Source organism: Aspergillus lucknowensis (genome assembly GCF_044049455.1).
Source record: "Aspergillus lucknowensis strain CBS 449.75 chromosome Unknown BJX67scaffold_54, whole genome shotgun sequence".
In the NCBI taxonomy this organism is placed as follows: domain Eukaryota; kingdom Fungi; phylum Ascomycota; class Eurotiomycetes; order Eurotiales; family Aspergillaceae; genus Aspergillus; species Aspergillus lucknowensis.
The window spans coordinates 121,021-148,131 of record NW_027263598.1 but is presented as its reverse complement, the minus strand read 5'-3'; the positions used below and the strand labels follow the sequence as shown (position 1 = coordinate 148,131).

General features: G+C 52.5%; 7 protein-coding genes across 7 annotated transcripts; 1 reads left to right on the top strand and 6 right to left on the bottom strand.

Annotated features, from left to right (window-relative positions):
- Positions 1 to 8: 8 nt before the first annotated feature.
- On the bottom strand, positions 9 to 1,909 carry BJX67DRAFT_265311 (putative cytochrome P450). Its single transcript, XM_071026422.1, has one exon. It carries the CDS (start codon positions 1,550 to 1,552, stop codon positions 119 to 121), a length of 1,434 nt encoding a protein of 477 aa, XP_070882246.1. The 5' UTR covers positions 1,553 to 1,909; the 3' UTR covers positions 9 to 118.
- On the bottom strand, positions 1,593 to 2,686 carry BJX67DRAFT_265336 (uncharacterized protein). The gene has a single exon (XM_071026424.1). It carries the CDS (start codon positions 2,359 to 2,361, stop codon positions 1,699 to 1,701), a length of 663 nt encoding a protein of 220 aa, XP_070882245.1. The 5' UTR covers positions 2,362 to 2,686; the 3' UTR covers positions 1,593 to 1,698.
- Positions 2,687 to 5,485, bottom strand: BJX67DRAFT_265335 (anaphase promoting complex subunit CDC16). The gene is made up of 2 exons (XM_071026423.1): positions 5,286 to 5,485; positions 2,687 to 5,219 (listed from the first exon to the last, which is right to left on the bottom strand). The coding sequence occupies exons 1-2, from the start codon at positions 5,380 to 5,382 to the stop codon at positions 3,013 to 3,015; spliced, it is 2,304 nt and encodes a 767-aa protein (XP_070882244.1). The 5' UTR covers positions 5,383 to 5,485; the 3' UTR covers positions 2,687 to 3,012.
- Positions 5,486 to 5,944: 459 nt separating this feature from the next.
- BJX67DRAFT_384881 (Saf4/Yju2 family protein) lies at positions 5,945 to 6,835 on the top strand (the record flags this gene model as incomplete). The annotated part of the gene is made up of 2 exons (XM_071033742.1): positions 5,945 to 5,964; positions 6,037 to 6,835. The coding sequence occupies 2 exons, from the start codon at positions 5,945 to 5,947 to the stop codon at positions 6,833 to 6,835; spliced, it is 819 nt and encodes a 272-aa protein (XP_070882243.1).
- Positions 6,836 to 7,194: 359 nt separating this feature from the next.
- Positions 7,195 to 19,058, bottom strand: BJX67DRAFT_384880 (histone acetyltransferase TRA1; the record flags this gene model as incomplete). The annotated part of the gene is made up of 5 exons (XM_071033741.1): positions 7,195 to 7,884; positions 7,936 to 8,855; positions 8,922 to 18,675; positions 18,760 to 18,917; positions 19,007 to 19,058. The coding sequence occupies 5 exons, from the start codon at positions 19,056 to 19,058 to the stop codon at positions 7,195 to 7,197; spliced, it is 11,574 nt and encodes a 3,857-aa protein (XP_070882242.1).
- A 495-nt stretch (positions 19,059 to 19,553) lies between these two features.
- On the bottom strand, positions 19,554 to 22,642 carry BJX67DRAFT_364290 (protein phosphatase 2A regulatory subunit RTS1). The gene is made up of 6 exons (XM_071030166.1): positions 22,200 to 22,642; positions 21,511 to 22,110; positions 21,098 to 21,451; positions 20,867 to 21,037; positions 20,683 to 20,810; positions 19,554 to 20,623 (listed from the first exon to the last, which is right to left on the bottom strand). Exons 2-6 carry the CDS (start codon positions 22,078 to 22,080, stop codon positions 20,266 to 20,268), a joined length of 1,581 nt encoding a protein of 526 aa, XP_070882241.1. The 5' UTR covers positions 22,081 to 22,110; positions 22,200 to 22,642; the 3' UTR covers positions 19,554 to 20,265.
- Positions 22,643 to 24,976: 2,334 nt separating this feature from the next.
- On the bottom strand, positions 24,977 to 26,637 carry BJX67DRAFT_265186 (tryptophan dimethylallyltransferase-domain-containing protein). The gene is made up of 2 exons (XM_071026421.1): positions 26,295 to 26,637; positions 24,977 to 26,242 (listed from the first exon to the last, which is right to left on the bottom strand). The coding sequence occupies exons 1-2, from the start codon at positions 26,514 to 26,516 to the stop codon at positions 25,079 to 25,081; spliced, it is 1,386 nt and encodes a 461-aa protein (XP_070882240.1). The 5' UTR covers positions 26,517 to 26,637; the 3' UTR covers positions 24,977 to 25,078.
- Between the last annotated feature and the right edge of the window lie 474 nt (positions 26,638 to 27,111).

Genomic DNA, 27,111 nt, shown 5'->3' with positions numbered 1-27,111 from the left:
AAGCAAGCAACTTAAAGCATACATTATTAATCACTGCATCTGCGCATTTTCACGTCTCCGTCGGTTCGCCCTGGCTGTAAAGCAGCAGATTGAACGTCGACCCCCGCAGCTCGGGTAGTCATTCCTGCCTCTGCCGCCCACCGACAAGCAAGAAGAACCCCAGCGGCCGCGTGCTAAACGCCCCGTTGTAGTTCACCCCGCCATTGTCAACCTTGTACCCCTTATCCGCAAGCTCAAAGTCCACCTCCTTGATCAGAGTGGCCAGCACCAGCAGCGACCACTCCCACGCATACCGCGTCCCAAAGCACTGCCGCTTCCCGCTCCCGAACCCCTTCTTCACCCCCGCGGGGAGCGCATCGTACTTCTCCCCGACCAGCCGCTCCGGCTTGAAGGCCTCCGGGTCCTCGAAGACCGCCGGGTCGCGGTTGACGTGCGTCAGAAGCGCGATGAGCGGCTGCTTGCGCGACACCTGGTACTCGCCGCCCGCGAGGAGGACGGGCTCGTTGCCCTCCGACGGGATCGGCTCGATGTTGAACCCCGGCGCGGCCGCGGAGAGACGGAGCGTCTCGCGGAGCACGGCCTCCGTGTAGGGGATCTGGGCGAGGTGCGCGTGCGTGAACTCGCCCGTGGCGCCGACGACGGCGTCGAGCTCCTCGCGCGCCTTGACGACGACCTCCGGGTTCAGGGAGAGGTAGTACAGCGCGAAAGCGAGGAGGTTGGGCGCCGTCGCGCTGCCGATGAAGATGTTGATGATCTCGTCGAGGACCTGGCTGTCCGAGAGACTCTTGCCCGTTTCCGGGTCCGTGCCGTGCAGCAGCGCGTGCAGCATGTCCTTTGGCTGGGATTCGGGATTTTCCTGCTCGGCCGCGCGGCGCTTCGCGACGATGGCGGCGCCGTAGTCGCGCATCGTCTTGATGTCCCGGTCGTACTTGCGCTGGTGGCCCAGCAGCCAGGTGAGGAACGACGGGCGCGACGTGCGCTTCAGCGACTCCTCTGTTGCGCGCTGCATTGCCGCGATGACGGGGGGCTCGGTGCCCTCCATGATCGAGACGCGCTCGTGGAAGAACGCGGCCATGTTGGCTTCGTGGTTATTGCGGTCGAGGTCGTTGGTGACGTTGACGCGCTGCTTGCCGCCGCTGCCGCTGCCGCTGGTGGCGGTCCACTTGGCGATCAGGCCGGCTGTCGTCTCGCGGATATCCGCGAATACGCTCTCGATGGCGGCCGGCGAGACCAGGGGCGCCATGATGCGGTGGGCGATACCCCAGATCTCGCCCTCATGGTGGTACGCGGTGAAGAGGGAGTCGTGGACGGCGGCGCGGATCTCGACGATGGGGCCGGTCACGCATTTCCGGAAGCGGGTCTCGTCGCAGATTTCCTCGAGGAGGGCGGCGGACGTGACGAAGACGATGTCGTGGCCGAGGATGCTGACTTTGAAGATGGGCCGGTGCTGGGCGGCCAGTCGGTTGAAGGAGCCCCAGGGGTTTTTGGCGTCGAGGTCGAACAGGTTGCCCAGCACGGGGAGGCCCTTGGGGTGCGGGATTGGGGAGGGCATTCTGATGGGAAGACCAACGAGAAGAAGACTGAGAGAGGGAGAGGTTCAGGATCTGGGAAGCTCAAGCTCAGCAGCTTCAGCAGCTTCAGGTTTTTAAAAACAACAACCCATGATTGAATCACACGGCGATGATTCGCCCGGCCTCCTCAGCGTCGCGCAGCTGCATCGCGACCATCACAAGCAGCGCCCGCGGCGATTGGCTGGCCAAGGCAGATCGTCGCACAGAGCATGCGTTCGTCCGCCTCTTTGGGGCCCGATTCTTGACAGATCATCGTGGGTTTGTGGAGCCGTGGCTGGCTGGGAGGAGGTTTGCAGGCGAGCGAAGGAAAGATTCTTCTTGCTGCAGCTGGCGAGCGACAATCACCGATCGACGACCGTCCTGCAGAGCAGTCAGCTTGGAGACTCTGAGGACACACAACAGAACATGTGCACTGAAGATATTCCCACGCCCAGTCCCAAAGTCCGGCGTCAGCCACGCTGCCTCCTCTGTCCGCCGTCCATACGCGTTGTCCCGCGTCCACCACGTCGCTCACCTTCTCTTCCACGGAGAACACACGATCTCGATCTCGATCTTGTTGCGCGGTCGGAGTCGGCGACCAGCGCCCGGTACATTGCACTGAGTGCGGCCACGATCGTCCGTCGGTGGTCTTCGCCCTGCGCGCGCCGCAATCACGTCCAGCTCTCCGTCCGCAGCCCATCCCCGGCTTAAGGGGGATGACGTCCAGCACCAGCGCCGGCATCGCGGTCGACAGACCCCCTTGCCTGCGCCATAATCTCGTCACGCGGGCGACGTCCGAGTTTGAAACCATACCAGAGAACTATCCCGGCAATGAAGCTCAGGAAGGACAGAATGCTCAGCGTGCTCAGCAGGCAGCCATGCAGACGCAGACGCAGATGCCATCTCGGGTGAGGGGATACCACATCAGAGAGAGAGAGAGATAATCCTCATCCGATGGAGAAGAATGAATGAATTGATACCGGTGAATGTGAAAAGCAAGAGTACTTGAACCACAGCTCCCTTACAGCCCAGCTCTCCAGAGCCACCACACAACCGACCCATGGTCCAGCCTCCCCACTACGAACTTCCGCATCCCTTCCCTCTCCGGAACCAGACTTTCGCGTTCCCTAGGACCAGATGCGTCAATCGTGGCGATCAACAGGGCCCTCAGCCTCTCAGTCCCCTGGAATAAGTGGAGACTGGAAGGGACTCGTGCAATTCGAGACGTCTTGCAAGAGAGTCGACGTGGTGGAGCGAGAACGTTTGCGATTCTGCCTACAGAAGCCTATCCATGGCGAATGCTACCAAGCAACGAGCCAAATCCCGATTGTCCTCTATCTTGCTATTTACGCCATCCCATGCGGCCAAAACGAAGACAAGAATCAAAGACCACCCGACCACAGTTCCCTAATCAAGTGTATAGTACAGCACCAAAGACTCCAGTGTAAAAATAGCAGAACCCTCATGATCGCGTCCGGGTATGATGGCGCCCAGTTCGGCCTCCTTGACTTTGCGCAGATGTCTGCACTTCCTGCTCCGGACTGCTGCCCGTGGGCAGTATGTGGCGGCCCCGTTGCCCCCCACGGACTCGGTCCACCGATTCGCGGAGAAGTCGTTCTGCATCCTGGTCCAACTCCATCTCCACGGTCTCCTCCACCGTTGTGCTCTCCGTCGGAAACCTCGAACTGGCTTCAACGCCCGTCTGTGCGACCTCGTCCGTCCACTCCTCTGTGTACGATTCATCCGCGCCTCCTCGTCGCCGAGCCATCCTCCCTTTGCCCTTGTCGCGCACCGATCGTGTAGAATTTCGCGGCAGCGACACCCGGCCATCTTCTGACATCACAGTTTCTGACTCGTGGGTTTCTAACGCCCAAAGCTCTAGGGCTCGCGACAACAGAGTTCCTGCAACGCCTGCTCCGCCAGCAGCGTCTCCGCCTCCACTGGCACCCAGAACTCGCACCGCCTCATGCAAGGCTGCCACAGCGTCCAGTGCCCGGTTCAGTTCCAGGAGGACAAGTCCACGAGCAGTATGGAGGGATCCAATAAGCCCACGTTCCTCATAACCACTCACGCCAGATGACCCCACTCCCGAGGCGTTCCCGCCGCTCCCACCCAGGAATGGGCTGTACCCAAGACTTGCACCGCCCGCACCAATCCGCAGACACTCGTCGAATTCATCCAGCGCCTCGGAGTATCGCCCTAACCGACGCAGCGCGTGGCCGAGGTTCGATCGCGTTGCAACCCACGCCGCCGGTTCGCAGTGCAGGGATGCTGCTAATACAAGTGACTGCCGAAATAAGTCAACCGCGCCTTCAAGATGATTCTGATGATATAGAACAACGCCAAGCTCGTTCAGAACAAGAGGGTCTCCTCCCAGCGGAGATAATTCTGATGATGGTATAGACGGTATAGAAGGAACCGTGCCGGCAGCCGTTCCCGTGGACTTAGCATACGCCGCACACAGATACTCCTGCGCAAGGGACATGTTGTTTAGCGCTAGATGCTGCATTCCGAGGAACAACTGTGGCAAGTGGTTCCCCTGGAACAATCTAGCAGCTGTACTATACGCGGCAATAGCCTGATCATGTTCTCCTTCAGCGGCAAACGTATGAGCAAACCCGATCCAGGCTGGCGCAGAATGCGGGTCCAACAAGGATGCTTTGGAAAAAAAGCGTCGCGCCTCCGCGATTTTTGACACCGACAGGTAGTATACCCCGATAGCCAGGTAGGTATATGATTCTTCTGGTGAATGGTCGGCAAGGGTATGCGAGAGTAGGAAGAGGGCGTTTGTCGCACCCGTCTCGTACAGACAAGCTAGATGTAGTGGGTATACTGCGGGTGAATGACCAAGATGGCTTTGGGCGGCGGAACCGGTCTGCGTTGAGGCGAGCGAAGACTGAGACGTGGAGAGAATCGAAGACGTGAGCTCCAGCGCCTCCGCAAACCGACATTGAGTGTATAGGGCCTCCGCCCGAGAGAGGAGGATGTCCGGGTTCTCGGCCAGTTTGTAATGCGTAGACAGCGTTTCGGTGGCATCGGTAAGGATCGCGGGTGACGAGTACTTCGAAAGACGAGTTGTGTAGAGCATCTTTGTAAAGTGTGCCGCTTCCTGCGACACAGATACGTCGGGCCCTGTAATCGAGTCGAAATCAAGCGACTCAAGAAACTCAAGCTCCTCCGTTGGCGACATCAGTGAGTTCTTCATGAGCTGGTCAAAGGCCTCGAAACACTGGACGTCAATCCGCACGGCATCCTTATAGCAGTCGCGGGCCCGATCAAAGGCATTTTGCTTCGCAAAACAGAGTCCTCTCAGGTAGCACATCCCTGCCTCATACCGGATATCCCCAGCATCCTCGCGGTCTCGTTCCGCTGAACGGTCGGTGCGCGACGCATTCTTCCCGTTGCGTAATGTGATCCGGCTCTGTCCGTTGAGATGTTGGAGTTTGCGACGGCTGTTGCTACTGCGGATCAGATGGGTGGGGTTCTGATCGCCCAAAGTCGAAAGAGCTTGCTCATACTGGCCCTGTTTGATGTAGCAGTGGGCAGCGAGGTAGCGGCAAGCGGTGCTTCGGGATATAAGGTCTTGTCGGGAGAGGAGAGCAAGGGCTCGAGTGTAGTTGTTATTCGAGAAATGTACTTCGGCCAGCCAAAGGGCGTCCTCGTCACTATCTGCAAGATTGACGGTTGGTTAATCGCCGCCGCTTGCTCCAGCGCAAAAAGATGAGATCAGCTCACTTGTCAATGCAAGTACTTTGTCCCCGATGAAGATGGCTGCGTCAAACTGGCCGCGAACCTTCGCTTGTTGTCGCCAGACTCGCAGATACTTCTCCATAACCAACGCGTCAGTGGTAATGAGAAGGGAGACCGACGTGGTTGGGCAGCGGCATGGGACGAGAGAGTAAACAAATAAAGGAAGAGGCTCTCGCCCGCATGCGTCGAGGATGTTGGACGCAGCAAAAGGAGGAGGGAGAAAAACGAGCCTTGTCCCGCAGGCCTAGCAGCAGCAGAAAGAGTGAATTGAGGTGAAAGCCGCAATTCTTAGCTTAAGCCATCTCGTCTTATTGGCGTGACAGAATCCCCCGCGTCTTTTGTCGCTGCTTTTTTTGGGTAGCCGCTGAGACACGTGACCGTCTGATCGAGGTTGCTCAGAGCAGCGACAGCAATCACAGCGATAGTTGAATCAGTATCACCGTTGGCAAACACAGATATAAATCTCGACCAGAAGCTCCGAAGCTCTAAACTATTATCGAAACGCAGCTGTTGCCGTGTTTTGGCGGCTTTCATGGGGAAGAAGATGAGCTATCGCCACCCTCACGTGATGCCGATATAAGATCCCATTCCACATCTCCAACACTCACTTTGCCAGCAACAACCACCGATCTCAAACCGCAACCATGTCTGAACGAAAGGTCTTGTAAGTAGCACTACTATCCGTGCTTTATTACTCTTTTTGATGAAAGGCCAATTTCTAACCTCCCCCTCCCAGGACGAAGTACTACCCCCCCGACTTCGACCCGTCGGCCATAACCCGAACCCCCAAACACCTCCGGCAACAAGGCCCCAAAGTAATAACGGTTCGCCTGATGGCCCCCTTCTCCATGAAATGCACCCAATGCGGCGAATACATCTATCGTGGCCGGAAATTCAACGCGCGAAAGGAAACAACCGAGGAGAAATACTTCTCCATCCCAATCTATCGATTCTATATCCGATGCACTCGATGTAGCGGCGAGATTACATTTGTGACGGACCCGAAGAACATGGACTACCGGGCGGAGAAGGGCGCGAAAAGGAACTTCGAGCCGTGGCGGGATAGCAAGGCGGATGACCACCAGGAGACGGAGCAGGAGATTTTGGACCGGTTGGAGAGAGAAGAAGGAGAGGAACAGGAGCAGCTGGAGCGGGATAAGATGGCGGAGTTGGAGGAGAAGATGTTGGATTCGAAGAGAGAGATGGCGATTGCGGATGCCTTGGATGAGATTCGAACGAGAAATGCGCGGATTGAACGGAATGAGGCCCTTGGCGATGATGTGGCGCTTGCTCACGTCAAGGACGAAGTGGATCAGGCGGCTCTGAAAGCTCAGCAAGAGGACGAGGAGATGGCACGAAAGGCTTTCATGACGGAGACTGGGGAGAAGGTGAAGAGACTCGTGGAGGATGAAAGTACATCAGAGCGGAGTCAGGCTCCAGCGCCCCCTCCCTCGTTTGCCCGGGTCAAAAAACCCAAGAAGCCGCTGGCGAACAGCTTGGGGATAAAGAAGAAGGCCAAGCCATCGTTAGTGTAATAATTTAGCTGCTATCTTTTGCGAATGCTTTCGGCTACTGGCGTTGATACCGGGCATAGGGCAGGGTTTATGATTCAAGACGGACATCTTATTGAAAATTTTGCTGGCATTATGATTAACCAATACCACACATATAATCAAGGTAAAACAAGCAATGTAAATAGGCACAGGTAGGAATGTAACAAACTATAAATGCAAACTCTCGCCAGGTTCACAATATTCACCCCGAAGCGCCACGCTAGAAAGAAACCAAGTAGACCTTTTCAAACCCCGTGTGCATAAACAGCGGTCCGTACCACTAGTCCCACGGCCGAAATCACAATACGCCAACTGAAGAACGGAGAAGATGCAACAGAAGCTTAGAGATACGGCATCCACAAAGCGTCGCCTGACGCCAGATGCTGTGGATTCACAGCCTTTGAGATGAGATCAATGGTTGTCTGGTTCGCAGGTAAGTTCCCGTCCGGCGGGCTGGCGAGGCTAATCGCTCTGTTGACGATGATATCCGTGTTGTTATTGACCAGTTCCCGAAGGTGCTGAGGGGAGAGAACACCACGATCACGATGGTGTGTGGTCGCCCAGAACATCATCTCATCGCGAACAAAGATGCTCAGCTGCTGGTCAAGCTCCTGGCGTGTCTCCGTGAGGCATCGGGCAATGGCCATGATCGCACAGGCAAACAGACCCTCTGTCGCTATCGGACCCATCAATGTCTGGATGTTCGGAGTTAGGCGGAAAGGCACCTGCTCCGGATTAAAGAAGAACGCCTTGCTCGGGTTGATAATCGGGATGAGCTCAGATCCCCAGATGTCGCCCGTCGAACGGGAGATCATGATTTTATTGGGGTACCGATTACCCATGTGCATCATATAAGTCATGAATGCAATAGCCGCATACTGGTAGGAGAATTGGCGACGGAAAAGCCAAAAGTCTGCGAAATTGGGGTAGGTCTTTTGGAAGTAATCCAGCACCATAGTAGGTGGTACCCACTTCTCCTGGATGGCCGTGAGCATCTCCGTTCGAAGGACCTGTTGTTGATCGGCAGTGCGCTGGGCAACGTTAGTCGTCATCATATAAAATGGTAACAAGACCTTGCTTACATTCTGTTTTGTCTCTGCCAACGCTCTCATCTTCTCCATTGTGAACAGAACAGGCTCATCCTTATTGATGCCAACACGCCGGCAATAGTCCTCGTAAATGCCCTGCATAGATATGTATGACGGATCATCACGAACCAGACGAATATGGGGAGCCAACGGAACCATGAGAGGGAGGTGGAAGTATAGATTCCGCCGGCGGCTTTCTTTGCGTTTGCCCAACACGCCATTGAAGATACGGAATAGTTGAAGGATGCGCTCCTCACGCCGGCAGTGGCGCGCGGCAGGGTGCTGCACAGCAAATGGATGGACACTCCCGTCATGGCCACGGATCTTCAAGCGACGGTGGCACACACCAATTCCGCGAACGAGATCAATGTCCGGCAAGAACCGATCAATACGAATAAAGTCCTGGTTCTTGTCCTTGTGCTGAAGATATTGTCCCGGGATCTCGACCTCCTCAAATTTGAGAAATCGGAATTCGCTGAGGTGCGGCGAGTAGCTTTCCAGGAACTGAATCTGGGGTCGCCGATCAAGCTTCTCCTCGAATTTGTCGCGCCAGCGACGTAACTTGTGAATGTACTCGTACATGGTCGGCTTCTTGACAACAAAGTCAGCTTCAAAGGATTTTCGAATATGAGCTGGCAAGATAGTTTCAGCAAAGCGAGTGATGTTGGCTTCCGTGGCTGAAGGTAGCTTAAAGTCTTGAGCGTAAGAGCCGGGCATGCGACCAACGTAGGCCAATCCATCGTTCAAAAGTGCCACAATGAGACGATATGCGTCCTCATCTGGTGGGCACTTGAAGTTCTTGTGGATCTGGTCCACCATCGTCTCCATAGAAAGAGCAAGCAAGGGGAACGCCGTTTTAAGACCAGACATAATCTCATCGGAGTACTCCCATGGTTTTTTAAGAGGCTCTTTCTCTGGTTCCGTTTCCGAGGTTTGATTGGGCTGTTGTGCCGGCTGATTCTGTTGTCCTGGAGTCTGACCATTGGCTTGCTGCTGGCCTTGGGGTTGCTGCTGTGGTTGAGTCTGAGCAGATGCGGGAGCTTGGGCAGGTTTTTGAGCGGGACTCTGCCCATTAGCCTGAGCTTGTCCTTGAGATTGTCCTTGTTGCTGGGGTTGTTGGGGCGGTTTCTGAGCCTGAGCCTGAGCCTGAGCCTGATTCTGATTCTGTCCCCCCTGTTGGCCAGCCGGCCGATTCGGAGTACCCTGTGTTGGCGAGGAAGAGGTTCCGTTTGTGCTCTGCGTAGGCGAGCCGTCAGCACTTGCTTGTGCAGGCTTGTTTTGCGGAGAAGCCTGTTGGCGGGCACGGCTGAGCTTTTCTTGCTTCTGGTCATGTTGTTTCTTGATATTCAACATATCCTCCCGATTTGTACGAAGCAAGAAAAAGAGCGCCTGAGGGTACAATTTCGCAATCTTAACTAAGACGGCTTTGCATAAGCGGGCTTCACGGTGGGACAGGCTTGTAAGGAGCTGCGGGATAAACGTTATCCAGTACCAGACTGGCGTGTCACCCTTGAAATTCTCAAAAGCGGCCGCCACCACTCCTTCATCGTTATCCAAGCTAAGTAGCCAAAGAATACGGCTCAGCAGCTTTCGAGATTTCGCGTTCTTATAAAGACCAGCGGCTTCCAAGTAACAGCTGACAGCGTTGCTTGCTAGCTCGTAGTCATTCGAGTCCTTCTTAAATCGCACGTCGCTATATTGGCCCCATTCGGCCCATGCCTTGGCCAACCTCAGGTCGTAATACAGAGCAACGCCGAATGCCTCGTTTGCCTCGTTGACGTGGTTCAACTTAGCGAGAAACATGCCCTTGAGAGTGTAGAACTCAGCTTTCTGCTGCGCACCGAAGTAGTTGAGATTCGTGTTGTTGATCACATCCAACCCGCTGTTGAGTTCCTTCGGGTTCTGGTAGTGGCACTTGGCTTGTTCACGCAGCTTCAAAAATGCTTCTTGAATCTCAATGTTTGGGAGGGTGTAGATCCGACTGAGCTGGTTGATACAGACCTCCGGCATTTGATGCTTCCGAGCAACATGCGCAAAGCGGTTGATAATCCAGGCCGTCTCATGATACCCACGGTAGGCATACGAGTTGCTAGCGACATTGTTCGTCTGGGGAGGCAACAGACTGAGATACGTTGCGTTGATGAGCTGGAAAATATGCTGCCGCCACGTCACAAGATCTTGCCAGGCATTGATATCATCCCACAGATTTGGCAGACGGTCTCGCCAGGTTCCGAGCAACAACTTCAGCTCCGCAGACTTTGTATCCAGATTTCGGTCGTTGGTCTGGGACAGGCTGGAGCAGATGTGGCTTGCATCATGAAGCTCAACCAAAAGCTGAAAGTGTTCCAAAATCGGAAGATGGGCGTTTGTGATCTTCTTCGGCAGTTGAAGCCACTTGCGGATGGACAGCTGAATAGACTCATCGCAAACACCATTGAATTCCTGAATGTTCTCCTTCTTATTGTGGAACTGCAGGAGTGCCATAAAGGCTTGGAAGAAGGTGCGCCTGGGAGTCGGAGCGTCAGAGACAGACTTGACAAGAGATTCAAGTTGCTCTCGGTTATTCTCGCTCTGCCAGTTCTCAACGTTTCTCCAAGCGGACTCCAAAAGAAGATCATTCAGATTCTCATGCTTGGCAAAATCGCTGAGAATCTCCCATTGCTGCAACTTCTGCGCGCAGATAAGCCAATGGTCCTCCCATAAGAAATATTCGCCTTGAGAGAATGGCATTGCCCCAGAACGCGCCTTGATCTGGGCATTTTCGTAGAGTTGCTGCGATTTGTCCCACATGCCCTGCTGTTCATACGAGAGTGCAGCATTGGACTCCACGAACTTGCATCGGCGTCGCCAGGTACCATAGAAGAAGTCATCTTCCTGTAAACCCGCATACACTTCCACTAATGCATCAAGATTACTCTCCCGAAGGGTCGGAGTATCAATGACGGGGTTGATGGTTGCTTCCTCCAAGTACTTGGCCGCAGTATACCAAGCATCATAGGTACGGCTAAGGTACTTCAAGGCGTGTGGAGGGATTTTGAAGCGGGGTGTCGCGCGAACGACGCCCTCAAGCAGAGCCTGAATAACGTTCGGTCGCTTGTCCACCTGTCGCTGGTGGTATTCGCGATTGATGAGGCTCACCACTCCCTTTTCCAAATCGATACGATCTTCTCGTGAGAGTGTGGACCATAAAATCGGGAATAGTGCAGTCCACAAGCTATAGGCAGTACTGGGGTCCGTATGCTGGAGTTGACAGAGCGGCTCTACCAGATCGCGAGTTTTGACTTGGGCAATCTCACCAAGGAAACGCTTGCGGTCAGCAATGAACGTCTCCAACTGATTATCAACCATAATTTCTGCTCTTCTCGGGTCCTTCTCCGCATTCCCGAACAAGAAGGACAGGGGATATACAGTGAAGTCGTCCGTATGAAGCCGAGCTGGAGCGGTCATGTCGACACATCCCAGAATCAAATGCGATGCTTGCGCAAGCCAGAAGGAGTCCGCCAGGGTGTCCCAGTTTTGACAAGTCAAGACATAGCTGAGTCGGGAGCTCGCCAAACGCGTCAGGCTTCGATCGAAAATGGTCATGAAACGATTCCGCATTTCGACGTCCTTAGCTCTCGTGCCAACCAAAAATGCATGCTCTAGCCTGACTGTCAACTCAGTTCGAGTTATTTTCGAATCTTCGTATATCCGAATCACAAGTTCGAGGAATTTATGGAGCATGTCAGGAGTCTGTCGATGCTCGAAGAGTAGCATTTTATGGAGGACAGCGGTTTTCTCTTTCAGTGTAGGCCATGATTCGGTCGAATGGAAAATCCAGGACTCAACCATGGTAAGCACTTTTGTGCAAAGTCCCTCGTTCTGAGATCGCTCGACAAGCTGTGCTAAGACGCTTAAGAAAGGTCTCCTCTGCTCTCCCAGGTGAGACATGCGCACGGATATCAAGTCGATAGTCTTGTATATAAGGTCAACACCGATCTCGTATTCTTGAGGATCCGGGGTACCATCGGTCGGCTTTTGTCCTGCTGAATGCTGATTCTGATTATTGGCGGAGCCGGCAACGTGCTCCTTCGCCAATTTCTGCGAGAAGACCTTCATAACCTGAGGGATATGAGAGTCCATTTCTGCAGGTTTGCTCTTCGAAAGGGACCAGAGGATGTTCAGGCTGGAAATGTAGTTGCTGGCAGACAGCGTCTCCGTCGCGATAGCCGACAGGTATGTGACAAATTCGGAAGGAGAATTTTCTACGTCCATAGCGTCATCATCTTCTGGCTGGTCATCAGGAAGGGCGCTCAAAACCCGCTGGATGGGGGGGGGAAGCTTGGGGCTAATATCCACATCCGTCTCGAGACCGTGGAGGACGTCCTGAACTTCCGGATTGTCCGATCGAAGAGGTTTCTCAAAGAGCCGCTGGATTAACGGGACGCGCGCGGCAACCCACTCATCCGGCTTCGATGCCAGAAGAATCCGTATAACCTGCAAAGCATTCACCACACCCGTGACATACTTCTCGACAGGCTTCTCGCCTCGTTCCTGCGTGAGAATTGGCTCTGTAACCTTCTGATAGAGGTCAATATTAAGGTCACCCCAGTAAGCCGGAGCCATCAGATTCCTCAGCAATCCAACCGCTTTCTTTTGCATGTCACTCGTATGCACTGGGGCTTGTGGTTTGGAAGACTGGAGCTCGCGGAATCGGGCTGCCGGGACCTGGAACCGATCGGTTGAAGTAGTTATGAAAGTAATGAGATACTTTGTCAAGGCAGCTCGGAGGTCAGAAGGAACCATATATTCGGAGCGCTCGCGGGGAGGCGCAAGTGCTGGAGAAGGCGAGGCCGTACCCTGAGCGTCTTCAAGTGGTCGCTTTTTTGAGTTCGGTGACTCCGGTCCACCGTTGAGGGCGGGCGAATGGCTGGAATTCACTCGCTTCTCTTCCCAGAGCCAGATCAAATTGATGAGATTGAGCGCAAGTTTCTTACTGTCGTGCGATGGGTTCGTTGGGGGCGAAGCAATCTTGATCAAAGAAGGCACAATGAGAGGCACGAAATGCTCTCTCGATTCATAGAACAAGTCCGGTTGACGCACGAGGAACTGGAATATGCTCATGACCTGTTGAAGATTCGCAGTCTCTTCGGCGAGGATTCGACGAGGCCATTTAGCCCAAAGTGGATACCTTGTGTCTTGCGTCTGAGGGTTGTTGTTATTGTTCGCGTTGCTGTTCGCGACCGCTAGGATTCTGGTGGGCAAAACAGGAGCAAGGACATCCAAAGCCTGAGTTACAAGAGCTTTCCCTTCGTTCTGATGCGCCCTCAGAAGCGCCACGTACACCTGGACCACAATCTTGAACGGCGTCTCATAATGTGCAATGAAATAGCTGATAAGCACATAGGCGCCGTATTTATTGATGATATCCTCCAGGCGAATATAGTTCCAGGCGAACTTTATGATGTCCTTGCGCGAGTCTTGCACAGTCGAGTGATGATACTTAATCAACAACGCCGACAACTGTAGAAGTTCCATACGGGAATGGTCGACGCCAGGCTGACTCGATTCTTCACTTAAATCCGTAACCTGCGGTTTCCAGAGACGATTTTGGATAAACTCAGTCATGCTCTTATCCATCAACTTTGGGCCTTCGGCAGGACTATTCCACGTCGATTGAACATCCATTGCGAAGATGGGATTGACCAGGTGGCGGAAGGCATAGGTCTTCATCTTCTGGGAACACGAGCGTTGGCCATACAGGTCCAGGCAGCGCATAATGACCGAGCGCCGATAATCGATTGAGTCGTTGGTAATGATGTGCCGGTAGATAAACTTCGGGAATACGAGGCCACGTTTGAGTTCACCCGCAGAGAGGCCATCAATCACCTCAAAAAGGAAGTCAAGGTCTTGCAACGACTCCGCAAGGTAGGTTGTGGCGATGTTCATGAGCTGGTCTTCGGCCTGCTCAACCCTCAGGCGCTCGCTAGGTAGAAGATTATCACCACGCAGCTTCCGTTGAAGATCCCTAGCCGAAGCAAGGACCTTTGTTTTGAGCTCGGGATGGGAAACAAGCCAGCGTTTCGTTGACTCGTGGGACGATATGGCATGAACAGCATAGATTCCGTTGATAGCGGCAGTATTTTTGCCATCAGCTTGCTCCTGCCCAAACGCAGCCGCCATGAATCCATCCGTATCTGCAACAATTGCAGCACGAAGGGCCTCACTCTCAGTGTCTGAAAGAACTTGATCGAAGAAACGCCCGAATCGCTCATCCTTGAAACGAGCATAGAAGAAAGTCAGAGTTTCCTTAGGGTACCGGTTAAGATACTTGACAATCGGCTTTCTGAAGGGGCTGCTCGAGGTCCTACGAAGCTTTTCCTCCAGATCAAGCACCTTGTTCACAAGATTCTCCATGAATGAGGTGGCCGCTGGGGGAAGAAGATGGAAAATGTTGAAGATTGCAGCTACAATCTTCATAGGAGGACTCTGTTCAACGAGGCTGAATGACACTTTTTGCAGAATCGCATCATCCGCAATGACTTTCATATGGTCCAATAGCCGAGCACCGATCTCAACCTTGAAATAGTTGGTCAGCAAAGTCAGCAGCCGAGCAAGACCATCCAGACCCGCAACACTCAACCGCTTTGGATCTTGCAGGTTCATGAGGATTGGGCGTAAGCCGTTCTGAAGCAGGTCTTTGGGAAGCTTGTTGGTTTGGGTCAGGACGTCCCTCAAGCCTGCATTCGCTGCATCGATGACTTCAGGAGACCGGACATAGAGCGACTTAAAGAACACAGAGATGATGCGGGCACGGCTGGTGTTTTGCGGCGTATTGGCGAAGTCAGGGAAACTCATAGCCATAGACAAGAGCCTAAGGCAGGCAACGCGTAAGTTCACGATCATCTCCGCATTCTTGAATTCACCCGGCTTCGATGCAAGATTTTCATCATCAGCGTCGGCCAAGGCGAGAGACTCTAACATAAGACGGTTCAAGGCCTCGTTGAAAGTTACGATGTTATTGCGAAGGCTCAAACAAAAGGTGATTGCGTCAATGAAGCCAATCTGCGTAGGAAATGGTAGGGCGCGTAGCGGTTTGTTGAATATCGACTGCAACAGACGATCCCGAACCGGGAAGATGAGTTCGTGTACTTCGCATCCCAAAACTTCGGCAATGGTGGAGAAACTGCGGCGGGACACTTCGCGGACGTGCTTGTTCATATGAGAGAGCTCATAAACGAAGAACCCGCAAAGGGAGGAGAGGCGGCTCTTTTCGTTCTTCAAATCATCCTTGGACATGTTCTTGCAGCATCTCCGCAGAATCAAGTCCAATGTCTCTTGCGCCCGTGCCCGGGTATTGGCTGGGAGATCAGATGGTGTATCCTTGATTACATACGTCAATGCCCTGACGAATTCTGCTTGCTTCTCGAACAGCCACGCATCGCCGAGATCTAACTCAGTGGCGTAGAGATGAATGCCTCGACTGCCCCCGGCCTTTGTAAACCATTCCTCGCTATGACAGCTGTGGCAAAAAACGCGGCCCAGGTGTTGGAAGAAGGGCAGCTTCGTAACACGCTCAGGAGAGCCGAAGATTGTCACGGCAGCATCCTTAAGCACTTGCAGGGATATCTTGGCGGCGTCGCGGACATCAGCATTGTCTGAAGACAGGGATTCAACAACGGCTTCCGCAAAAATCCGCGAGTCAAGGTAAACAGAACCTTCGCCACTGGAGACATCAAACGGCTTTCGGGTATGCCTGGCCTGCGCAAGAGACCGCCCAACTTCCACCATCGCAAAGTGCTTGCAAACGTCAGCTACAAACGCGGTTGCATTTTGCTTAAGGCCGGGAAGAGTAGTGGCGAAGATGGCGGCCTTGAGGAGTTTCTTTAAGGATCCTTCCTGTGATAGCTTTTTCGGAATCGAGCTTGAACGTTCTGACTTCTCGAGGATGTCAGCCATGGCGGAAGTCTTACTCTCAAAGAGGTCATTTGCGTGCAAACGGAGAAGGGACGCCATGTCATCAGGGATGTTCTCATATCCAATATAAAGCTTTAGCTGAGAGGAGATCAGGTGGAAGGCCTGCTGCTTGTAGTATGCGTCCGACTGGTGCTTGGAAACCTCCATTAACTTAGCAATGGCGAGGTCGACACCAATTCCAATTGGGAAGGGCCGCTTTTCACTAGGACCGATCAGCTTAATGTCGAAGCTGGGAGAATCGTCCGCGTATTGCTCAAAAGTGAGGTCAGGAGGATGGCTCAAAAACTTTCTGTTTCGCCCACCCAGCTTGCCCAAGATCCGCATTGTTGTGTGTGCGTGGAAATGGTTGTAGGGGTGCGGCCGGAGATGGTCGAAGAGGGCTGTCATTAACTCATCCATTATAGGAGCCATGATTGGGTCCAGATAATCAGCCGTCAGATTATCAACGCACAGTTCTAGGGTTCGCAAACCCTGTCCAACGAGGTCAGATTCCGCGCGCAGAGCCACAACTATGGGACGCATGAGGTAGCTCAGATGCGGAAGCAGATGACTCAGTCGAGCAGGAACAGTGAGTGTGAGCTCAACGTAAAGATCCCTTTCCTGAGGTTTCCGAGCAGCAAGCAACAGGTTGTTGAACGTCTCCAGGAGCATTTCCAAGAGTGGAAGGATTTCCTTATAGAGAAGCTCAAACCGGCCCCCGCCGATACTGCGGAACAGAGAACGCAGCAGAAGGAAGTAGTTCATAGGCTCTTCAGCCGTCACCGAGAGTTCGAGACATTTGGTCACGATCTTCGACACATGAGGATGTAGGACCTGTTCGTTCTGCGCCGAGAACAGCGTCACCGCCATGAAAGACAACTTGAACATCCTCAAAAGAATCCGCGCTTTAGCCATATCAGGTGTACCGACTTCGTGAATTCGATCCATAAGATACTGCAAGACCATTCCTGAGAAAGCCGGAGATGTCGCCTCGCTGGCAAAGAAGAATTGGGGGAGATGGAGCAAAGCACCATGTTCAAGCATGAGGTCGAAGAGGTAGGGTATCTCAGTGTGAAAAACCTCGTGGAAGGTCGCGGTATCAATGCAATGGAATACCGTCCCGAAGCTTTCCAGAAGCTCCTTTTCTTCACGTGGCATGGGAGCCGTATATTGGCTGGTAAGGAAATCGAAAGGAGAGGAAAAGTTCACTTCTGGTTCCGGCTGATCCACGCCGTAGTATCTAAATACTCGCGCACCCTCATGAAACAGCTTCTTGATAACCCGAACCTCCTCAGCGTTGTAACCATAGGAAACCTCAGACCAATTGATTGGAACGTTATTGGGATCAATCTGAATGTGGTCGGGGTTACAATTCTTGAGCTGATGGAATATGTTCTTCAAACCGTTGATCAGATTCTTGAAGAGGAAAACATTTTCGGCAATAGGGTCAGCACCACGATCCCGCGGATTAGACGTCCGGAGAGGTGAGGCCGAAAAGATATCGATCTCGTCCCAATCGGGAGGGTGGTCTTTATCCGCCAAATATCTTTCGGGGCTCGGTTCCTCCTTCTTGCTGGTTTGGTAGATCTTGTGAAGTTTCACAATATTAGGGAACTGGTAGTTCATGGCCGCTAACTTGTCACCAATAGCATCGAGAATCATGAGCAGGAAGTATCGCGCCTCCTGTTTGTCCTCCAGCTTGGATATTTTCTCTGCCATGTTCAAGAGGAGTTTGGCGCTCATTGTCTGGAAGCTTGTCCCGGGGAGATCGTCGTGAAGATTCTTGGTATAAACCTCAATCGTACGCTTAATCTGGTCGCGACTCAAATGCTCACGAACATGGTGGATGAGGTCCGCCAGCATGCTATATGCCAGCGGTCTCATTGTCTCATACACAGTCAGGCCGTCACCTATCAGGGTTCTCTCATCGAGAAGCTGATCTATCTTGTCCAGGAAAATATTCCGGTAGGTGCAATTGATGATATGGCGAATAGCAACAAGCAACTCCTTTCGAGCGCTGGATTTCTCTCTGGGGCAGTCTTGCAGAAGGCGAACAACGACGGACGGCAGAGTTGGGAGGAAATCCTGCAACTGGTGTGGTTGTAACCGAAGGAGATATGCTAGGAAGCTCATCGTCTTCACCTGAAGGGTGATGAATTCCCCAAACGCTGCTCGGTTCTTAATCTCTTTACACACCCCCGTGAAAATGGTTCCCTGCGCAGCGGCTTCAGCGTGGGCCTTCTCTTGCGGCTTCGCTTGCAAGAGCAAGATGCTTTTGATTAACGGGACAAAGAGCTTAACATTAGCAGACACGGAATTCCGGTGAGTCTGGAAAATAGAAACGACGATAATCGGACATTCCGCAAGGACCTTGAACGAGTGCATGCCTTTGAGGAGAACATTATTAGATGTCTGTTGGTCGGGGCCAAGATCAGGAACCGAGGCAGCCGGAGAGCTAGGTCGAGGAGACTGGAAGGTCTGAGCGGAGGCCCCAGGTGTCGAGGGCATTCCAGCGGGAGTCGCTTGGTTCGGAGTATCGAAAGTGTCTCGAACAACCTGCTCCATGGTCTGAAACATTTCCTGGATGAGCTCAAGGAAAGGCTGTACCCGCCCGGCGGTCGCCCTCGCTTGGTTGCGTTCCAGATCCATAATGGTCTTCATGCATAGAACCGCGTTCTCCTCATTCTCGATTCGTACAAGGTCCATTAACAAATCAACCATGTCAGCGGCGTAGGGCTCCACGTCGGGGGACATCATCGGAAGCCGGTGAAGGGTTTCAAGAACACAATTCCGTAGTTTCTAGCAAAATTCATCACAAGGTGTAAGCCTCAGCAAAACACACCAGCAAACCAAGAATGCAGGTAAAACCCCGGTCCAACTAACCTGCTCGAGGGATGAATTTGTGAACACCGGTTCACCCCTCAGGATGCTCTTGAACACCGGCCATAGTTTAGAAAGAAAGATAGGATAGCTTGCACCCGAGCAGAGGGGTTCGATGTTGTCGCGCAATTCGACCGCGACATTGGCCCTGATTTTGATATCTAACGACAGTCGGGTCAGCACAAAAGAACAGAGGTTGCTGCACCTGCTTGCTTTCGTTTTAATTCGCAAGCCTTATTCAGAGACGCACCCAGCTTCTCATCCCCCAGCTTGCTGGCGTAAATATCAATGTTTCGCTCCATTGCTACAACCACCCTCACCAGAGGGGTTCACAGCAGGTAAGGCAAGACGAAAGAATCTGCCAGGCCCCAGGCCGGCTCCGATTAATAGGCAGCGCCGGTATTCGTGCCCGTAGTACTCATAGGCGGGATAACAATCCAAATTGGTAAGCTTAAGCTTCGCTCCGGTTCGAGGACTGTCGCATAAGAAATTACGGAGACAGTATAGAAGGGTCGTCAGGTCATTAAAATTAAGAGGAAGAAATCAAGTAGGGAGCGGAGAGGCAAGGGAGAGAAATACAGGCAAAGAGCGTCTAAGGGAGTTCGTGGAGGGGAAGCCAAAGTAGAAAGTCAAGGTCGCGCAAATCCAGGCCCGCAAGTGAGCGAGAGCAGAAAGCAGCAAGCAGAACGCGGGTATCGCAGAGACCCCGAACGATACGCTAGTCCATAATAGGCAATTTGAAAATTGTTAACCCGGCCCGGTTGCCGCGCGTCTATATCGGCTAATAATGTTATTGGCCAATGATACCGGCAGGACGCTAAGAGCACGTGCATCACGAAAGTGCAAAGCGCAATGCATGGTAGTAGGATGAAGGTGATTGTTCCAGGCTATGTCTCAAGTAATTCATCATGATGATTTCAATGTCAAAAAGAAGCCATCGACATCAATATCGATTGATGGAAACGCCGCTGCACCTGTTTTCCAGACCCGAACACAGTTCTAATAGTCCAACTAGAATATCCGCTAACCCACAGAACTGACGAGTAGTGCGGATGAAGAAAGAATAATATCGAAAGCCATGTACACAAAAGAATTTGAAATAAGGAAATGGAGATGGGAAAGATGGATCGATGCGGAATACCGCTCAAAGCTACCCTTGGCCCACCCTAAGAGGGACGAACGTCGACCCAAACGTATGAGAAATGCCGCACCCGGAGAGAAGACCAGAATCATTATTTCATCGAGTTGCTTCGCGCCAAACCCATGACTGCCGAAGACCCAATGGATCGCCGGCGCGGTCGAATCTCGCTGCCGCTGTTACTTCGTCGCCTTCTCCCGTCATCAAGGGGACCACGGCGTCGTCTCTGGAGTAGCGGACGTTCTCACGTTAGAATCACGCTTTCTGTCCATTAAACGACAAACTCTTAGCAACGGATAATAAATCAGGAGATGGGGTAACACCCCGTGAGGAGTTTGTGGGAAATTGAACCACGCATGATATACAAGCGATCAAACATGCTCGGTACCTACCGATGTAATTGAGCCCTCTCGGGGCCTTCGATCCTTTGCTGGGCCAGGTTCATCAAGCTTTAGAGAATGGAGACGTTTTTGGCTGTCCTGAGCGATAGCATCAATGTCATCCAGTTGCAGTGGGATTTCAGCAGATGATGGACCGCGAGGCAGGGTGACTCCATTTTGTCTCTGTATAGCCTTCTCAGCAACCTTGTCCCATCGACTCTGTCGAGCCTTTTCGCGCAATTCAGCGCTATTCTGTCTTTCGTTATATTCATGGGAGCACTCATCGAAAAGCTGGGGGTTAATTTCCATGAACATTTTCATCGCATTATAGACCATGCTATGGATGGTCCTGAGGAAATAATTAGACACGCTAGAATATAACAAAGAAGCGCGAAAAAGACCACATACCTATTCCAATGACCCTTTGAATTTTCGAAAAGTGGTGGGAACATGATTGGCAGAATGACCTCGACATTATCGCTGACCAGATTGCAAAAGTATTCATTGTTCCAGAAGTAGAGCGCGCGCTCAGCGACCTATTTTGGGAGCGTTAGCAGCTTCCTCGAGGCACTTGTGCAGGTGTGGAACGAACCTGGAAGTGTGGGCTGGCAACCGACTTGGCCAACTGATGGAACAATGGTTCTTGGACTTTCGCGAATTCCGCTGGATCCATCACCTCAAAAATGTCTTCGACTTCATTGAGGAACATAACTTCCTTAGTACTATTCGTTTTGGGCCAATACCGTAGCAGGCCAAGGACAACCTGAAAGAGACTGTTAGGCTTTATCTGAGGCAACGGGCGAAGGGTCCGCAGGTCACATACATCTTCCGTCAACGTCGAGTCCTTTTCGAGAAACTGGACGATACAATAGGCCAGCTGTGGGTGGTACATGCTGAGGCTCTTGACCTTATGCAAGGGAAGAAGGACTCTGGTCAAGAACAGCTTGTGTTCCTCCTTCAGCGGAAGAGCAAAGCCGTTGATAATGGATCCTAAAATCTCCAACAACTCCGCAATTCCGTTGAATCGCTCAGTTTCATAGGTGAACTGGAAAAAGACGTTGTTTATAGATCGGCGAATATATGACCGTAGATTCAGAAATTTTCCGTAAATACGATGCAGCGTCGTCTTGAGGAAATCGCGCTCTCGCGGGTCTTCTGAATCGAACAGCTCTAGCAACTACAAGCGAGTCAGCACGATTCAGCGCGATAGAGGGCACTAAGTTGAAGGGATAGTACCTGAAGCACGAAATGATGATCTATGTATGCCTTTGCGATATTTGTGTTGAAGTCCTGGCTTTCGATGAATCGCAGGAAGAACTCGTAGACTACTTGTATATGGGGCCAGGCAACCTCCAAAACTGGTTCATCTTCCTCCGGATCGAACGCTTCGCCCTGAGGCGTGATTGGCGGGGGGATCGGTCGAAACAAGTTTTTCGCAAACATCTCGACCACGCGAGGATACATTGGTTCCGTAATAACTGAGCGGTTGTTGGCGATATAGTCCAGGAGTTCGTGGAGAGCCAGTCTCTTTATTTCCTTCGGCTTCATATCCGCGGTAGGGTCGTTGAAATCAAAGATGATGTTGCATTGGTCAATCTTCTGCATGAACAGCTCTTGACGACGGTTGGGTGGCACTTCGTGGAAGCCTGGAAGCTTCTCGAGCTCCCTCTGTCGCTGGTCGGAGATATCGAATCGCGAGGAATGTTGGCGCTTCGGGGTTCGAATGCCTTCAGACATGTCTTTGGGTGTTGTCTGAAGGCGATCAAAAACATGAGACTTCCTGGGAGGGGCCAAATCTCCCGGCATGGTTTCGGCGGCTCCGGGCGGGGGGGCATGCTAGAGCGAGGACGCAATAGTCAGTATTCAGAGAGATCGCAAGCAGGTGCATCTAACCAGGGAACTTTTAGTGGGAAGCGAGTACTCACCGGTGCGCTGGGGCTGATTACCACACTCGGGGCAATCGGTTGCTTCGTCGGAGTGCCTGGGCCTCCGTTATTTACAGGTTGACTAACGACACCTCCACTCTGCGGGACATAATACTGACCGGGAGGATATGCTCCCGCTTGCGAACCATCTTCAGGGGCCTTCCCTCTAATATCATTCACGGATGTGGTCGACGATGTTGGTGTGACCTGATTTGGAGAGGGGGATTGCTGGCCATGATGAATCCCAAGATTGGTGGAGTTCTGGGAGGAGGCGTTCGAGGAATCCTTCTTCTTCGAAGATTTATTGTCTTTCGCTCTCGACAACTGCTCGTGCTAGGACATTCAGCGAAATTCAGCACCCAACGGGGATGATCGGGCCCAGCTCAGTGCGGCGCACGAGAGAACCTCCGAGACACTCACCACTCTCTGTCTGAAACCCTTCATTGTCACCACTAATCAGACACCCACATGTACTCGGGTTCGGTTCTCGATGCCAGTGTAGCTAAACGCCACACGATAGCAGGAGGAAGAGGCAGGTTTGATCGAGCCGCGATGGAGAGTCTAGAGTCGGAGGGATTTGTTTATGTCGGCCTGAAAATGACCCATGAGCATTTGCGTCACGCCACAAGACAAGGTAACATTGGTGGGTCGGAAGGGGCAAAGAGCCGAGTGAATAAATGCAGTTGGGAAATCGGTAAGTTTGAGAAACTAGAACGCTGCCTGAAGCCACAACAAAACGAGGTTTGAGGTGGTCGAGGAGGTCAAAAGGGCAGCCCAAGACGCTGGCAGGGGGGCAAACACGGATGTCTCCCGACACGCGAGTGGAACGGGAAAAGTATACGAATCGAAGCTCACCTTGAAGGAATTTCGGACAGAAACGATTGGCAGGAGATTGGGGGCTGATACTTGCTCACTCTCGGTCGTTGGCGCGTTCGCAGTGGTATAAGAGTAGCTGTGAGTCGGTCTGGTCTGGAGAGGGATCGACTTCCGTGTCGCTTATGAGGAGGCGGGGTGGTGGGAAGAGCCCCAGGTCCTGAATTGGAACTTGCAGAGCACGGTCGGTCGCAACAAACACGCAACTGCTATGGTACGAGGATGAGTGGGCACGGGGAAAACCAGGGCATTGATGATGATTTCGACGTCGAAGATAGATGGACCGTCACGAGAGGAGGTTAACAGGGTGTGGCTGAAGAGCGCTCGGGCGTGTGGTCGGTGGTCGTGTTGTGGATTCGTGGGACGGTCTCCAAGCAAGTGATGAGCTTCGACGGGACTGGTTCGCAACGCTGGGGAACCGTCTTTCAACCAAAGCTACCAACTATTCTTCTCTCGAAGCTAAGAGGTGTTGAGACAAGGCTAAAAAGGGGGAGACATCCAAACTGACATCTGCTCCTATGCTTTTTACCCCGGCGATGGCAGTTCTTACGGGCAAGCCCCAGCTCCCGACGAGCCATCGAGCTTCTCGAAAATTATATTTACTCTCGTCCTTCCAGCTACCCAAGGTGCACGAATCCAATTTTTACGAAGCAGAAGGTCAGGTCGCAGCCTGAATATCCCCGTCCTGCAAAAAAATTTTGATTCTCGTGAGTGAATTTCAGAGTGCGCCAGGGTCAGCTGACTGTGGATGGCCCTGCTCGCACCAACCTTTCATCTCAGTCTTTCGACCTCGGCCACAGGAATCATCTTAAAAGAGGATTGCGAAAGCCATCATGATAAGATTAAGCGACTTGGTTTGAAACCGTTCTCAATCACAAATATAGCCTGGGAGATACACAGCGGAGAAGGACGTCTTGTGTGATTTCATGGATATATAGTTTTTTGCTTCGCCGTTTCTCCCCCCAATTCATGATTTTCCAAACCTGAACTGACTTTGGCAGAACGTACTGGTGATTTCAAGAAAAGAAAACAAGGGAAAAAAATAAAAAATGAAAAAATATACTCATTTATAATTCATACTGGCCAACTACTCTTGCACTTGTCCAGAGTCCTGACATTTGTGCATGCGGACGCTCTCCTGGAGGACCTTCTCCGCTCCAACGGCCCCCAGTGACCTCGGGACCTCAACTGTCTTGACTTTCCCGTACCTAGGTTAGCGTATCACGTGATAGGTACCCGTGGACCTGGATCATGGCTTCGGGAATATTAGTTTTTCCTGTTCCGACTCATGGTTTCTGACTTCCCAAAGAAAGTGCTGCTTTGGGATCCCGTCCAGGACCTTTCTCCTTGTCTTTGAGGCGCCATATTCCCAATATGGGTGGGGATGGCTTAGCCAAACGGCTCGAAGAAATTATATCTGAGAGAGAGAGCTTATACAGTGGATTTGTGGTCAAATTTTGCTTCTACTTTGCTCCTCCAATCTCGAGGTCAGTGAAGTGCACGGGCTGAGAGCATGTTGAGGGCCTGGGGCAGCACACTCAACATTTAGGAATGCTAGGCTATGAGGTTACCCAGAGCTATCGATTCGACGAGTACTAATCCCTGGTGTGGTGGAGGACAATTCGATTGGCAGATATCGGAAACCTGGAACTTGAAGGCGCTAGATCCAATATCTAAAGTCTGCAACTCTTATTCCCTGGCGGGCTCGGGGATAAGCGGCGTCGGGGCCGAGGAAGCGGCATAAAAAGGTACAAAATCAACGAAGAGCGTAAAGGAATCAACAGCTGGTGGCTATCTTCTTGAGTATTAGCCAGCTGCTAGTAGCTTGCTTTGGGTGCGCGGTTTATTACCTCATAATAATGGGAGAACTATTGGCAGTTGATAGTTTGTAGCTGGCGTTATAGTAACTGTCTTTGCCGAGACGGAATGGGATATATTTACAGCCCACTAGACCACCGATATATCTTCAACTATCAGAGATCGTGCCTTGATGGCCGGATGGGAAGTTACCAATCCCCCCTTCTCCTCGTCGACCGCCGATGCGTAAGCCTCGCCGAATGAAACGCCTCCGGGTTGAAGTACGACGTAAGATCCAAGTCCCCATTGCTCTTGAATTGACAGCTCACAAAACTCTGCAAACCTCCTCCCTCATCTAGCCGTCTATAATCCGCGACAGCCTCTAACGCACGCAGAAAAGCCGGGCCAAATTCCCCACGACCGCGGGAGTCCAGCCACTGAATCAAATTCTGAGTGGCGGTAAGGTCGTTACGGCAGTGATTCCGGACAGGAAAGTAGATCTTAATCGCAGGGAGCGATTTACCGGGTGCGATATCGAAGAAGTATACACATCCTTTCAGCATATCGGGCATCTCAGCGAAGTTGTTGAGATCATTGTCGCTGTTTGTGGAGATAAAGGGGAATTCGGAGTCTTCGGGGAAGGCTGGCGATTGCCCGGTGAGTGTTTTAAGGAGGTCGAAAAGTTCACTGAATTGTTTTTCTCGGGCCACGGTGTTTGGTATACGGCCGCCCAAGGTCATGATCTCGCGGATAGCGGTGAAATTCGTGTGGGGGCTGTTGAAGTACCATTTTAAGCGGGCCTTGGCTGGATCACAGTTGTCTACGCTGAGGCAGAACGGTTTGAGAAGTTTTCCTTCTGGGCTGGAGGCCATGAACTCATGGAGGGCGAGACGTGAGGGAGCGTCGGGGTGGAGACTTTGGAAGGACGCTTCCCAGCGCGGGATGTCGAGGAATCCATGCTGATTTAACATGCGCGGTTGGAAGTATGTCTTAATCCCCGTCGAGTTTCGCAGGAATTCAAGGGAGAATATCAGACTGGTGCCGATGAGGGCTCCAGTAGCAGCCTCTTGGACGTATTTCGCATAGTCATGATCGAACAAGGTGGCTAAGAAGTGATGAGTCCATGTGAGTTCGGCACCTGGCACAGCGGATGATAGTTTGTGAAGAACCTCCCTGATTGCCAGGTGGTTGAGCGGGTCTAACGCCGTGCCTGCCATCGGACCGATGGGCTCTAAACCAATCCGTACGTCTGGCTCTCCGCCTGCAGTGTTCCACTTCCATGAGAACTCAAAAGGGGTGCCGTCCAGCTGCAGCATCGATTTCCACTGTGTTGCGGAGCCGCTTGCTCGAGGTGCTGGCCCGAGATAGGGAGCCTATCACAGCTGATAATTAGCTTGAGGGTGTGACGGTGTTGGAGTAACCTACAGCATAGTGGTAGTGGTATAGAAGGCACTCATACTGCCTCTCTATGGGATACCCAGCAGCATCAAGAAGCAACGCCAAGTGACGACCCGTGAGCTGCCACCAGGCATCCGCATTTGGATCTCGAGACGGCAGCGTCTGCGACAGAATCTTCCAAGCCTGAGTCGAAACCCCGCCGTCCGATAACGATCGTCTGTGAACAGAAACTCCGTTGACTTCAGTCATCTTTTCGAACCTATCGCCGTTGTCCTAGTTGCAAATTCCTCCCCGCTGTTAAGACAAAGGACTGGCCTCCTGCACCATTTAAAGGAAGGGAACGTCACAATATACATTGTGGCCACCAGGCACGGAGTCCGATGTTCGACCAGCGAGAGACATGAGAAAACACCGCGGGAATGCACATACAAATCATTTCCAATGTTTAGGGCGATGATTGCTTTCGAGAAAGTATGATGGTGATGTCACGGTCATGGCGTCTGACATCGGATGCATTCCTCACGTTGGCGTGGTAGGTTGAACCCCGAGTTCCGAATCGATGTGAAGTGATAGTGCGTGATGAGTGGCGGCTGACAGACCAGAGACGAGGTCTTTAGAAATTAGTGCCAGTTACTATGCACGGGAGCGACAAACCTTGTTCGGAACCCGATAGTTCTCGGCAGAAAGCCACCACTCAGAAGGTTTCCGTGATGATCTGTACGTAGGTAGCTTCAGACGGAACGCAGTCGATCCGGTGGCTGGGATATTCCCGGAGGAGCTTGGAAAGGTGAATGGCCAGAACAAGAGAGGGTTGAGATCAAAGAAACACCAGACGGTGTTTAGG

Excerpts from the sequence above, each read along its gene's own strand:
- BJX67DRAFT_265335 (XM_071026423.1), bottom strand. The coding sequence starts at position 5,382 with ATGGAGAAGTATCTGCGAGTCTGGCGACAACAAGCGAAGGTTCGCGGC. Across the intron at positions 5,220-5,285 it reads CAAAGTACTTGCATTGACAA|ATAGTGACGAGGACGCCCTT; the intron begins GTGAGCTGATCT and ends TCAATCTTGCAG.
- BJX67DRAFT_364290 (XM_071030166.1), bottom strand. The coding sequence starts at position 22,080 with ATGCCGGGAGATTTGGCCCCTCCCAGGAAGTCTCATGTTTTTGATCGC. Across the intron at positions 21,452-21,510 it reads ATCATCATTTCGTGCTTCAG|TTGCTAGAGCTGTTCGATTC; the intron begins GTACTATCCCTT and ends ACTCGCTTGTAG. Across the intron at positions 20,624-20,682 it reads TCAAAGGGTCATTGGAATAG|GACCATCCATAGCATGGTCT; the intron begins GTATGTGGTCTT and ends TTATTTCCTCAG.
- BJX67DRAFT_265186 (XM_071026421.1), bottom strand. The coding sequence starts at position 26,516 with ATGACTGAAGTCAACGGAGTTTCTGTTCACAGACGATCGTTATCGGAC. Across the intron at positions 26,243-26,294 it reads TATACCACTACCACTATGCT|GCTCCCTATCTCGGGCCAGC; the intron begins GTAGGTTACTCC and ends CAGCTGTGATAG.
- BJX67DRAFT_265311 (XM_071026422.1), bottom strand. The coding sequence starts at position 1,552 with ATGCCCTCCCCAATCCCGCACCCCAAGGGCCTCCCCGTGCTGGGCAAC.
- BJX67DRAFT_265336 (XM_071026424.1), bottom strand. The coding sequence starts at position 2,361 with ATGGTTTCAAACTCGGACGTCGCCCGCGTGACGAGATTATGGCGCAGG.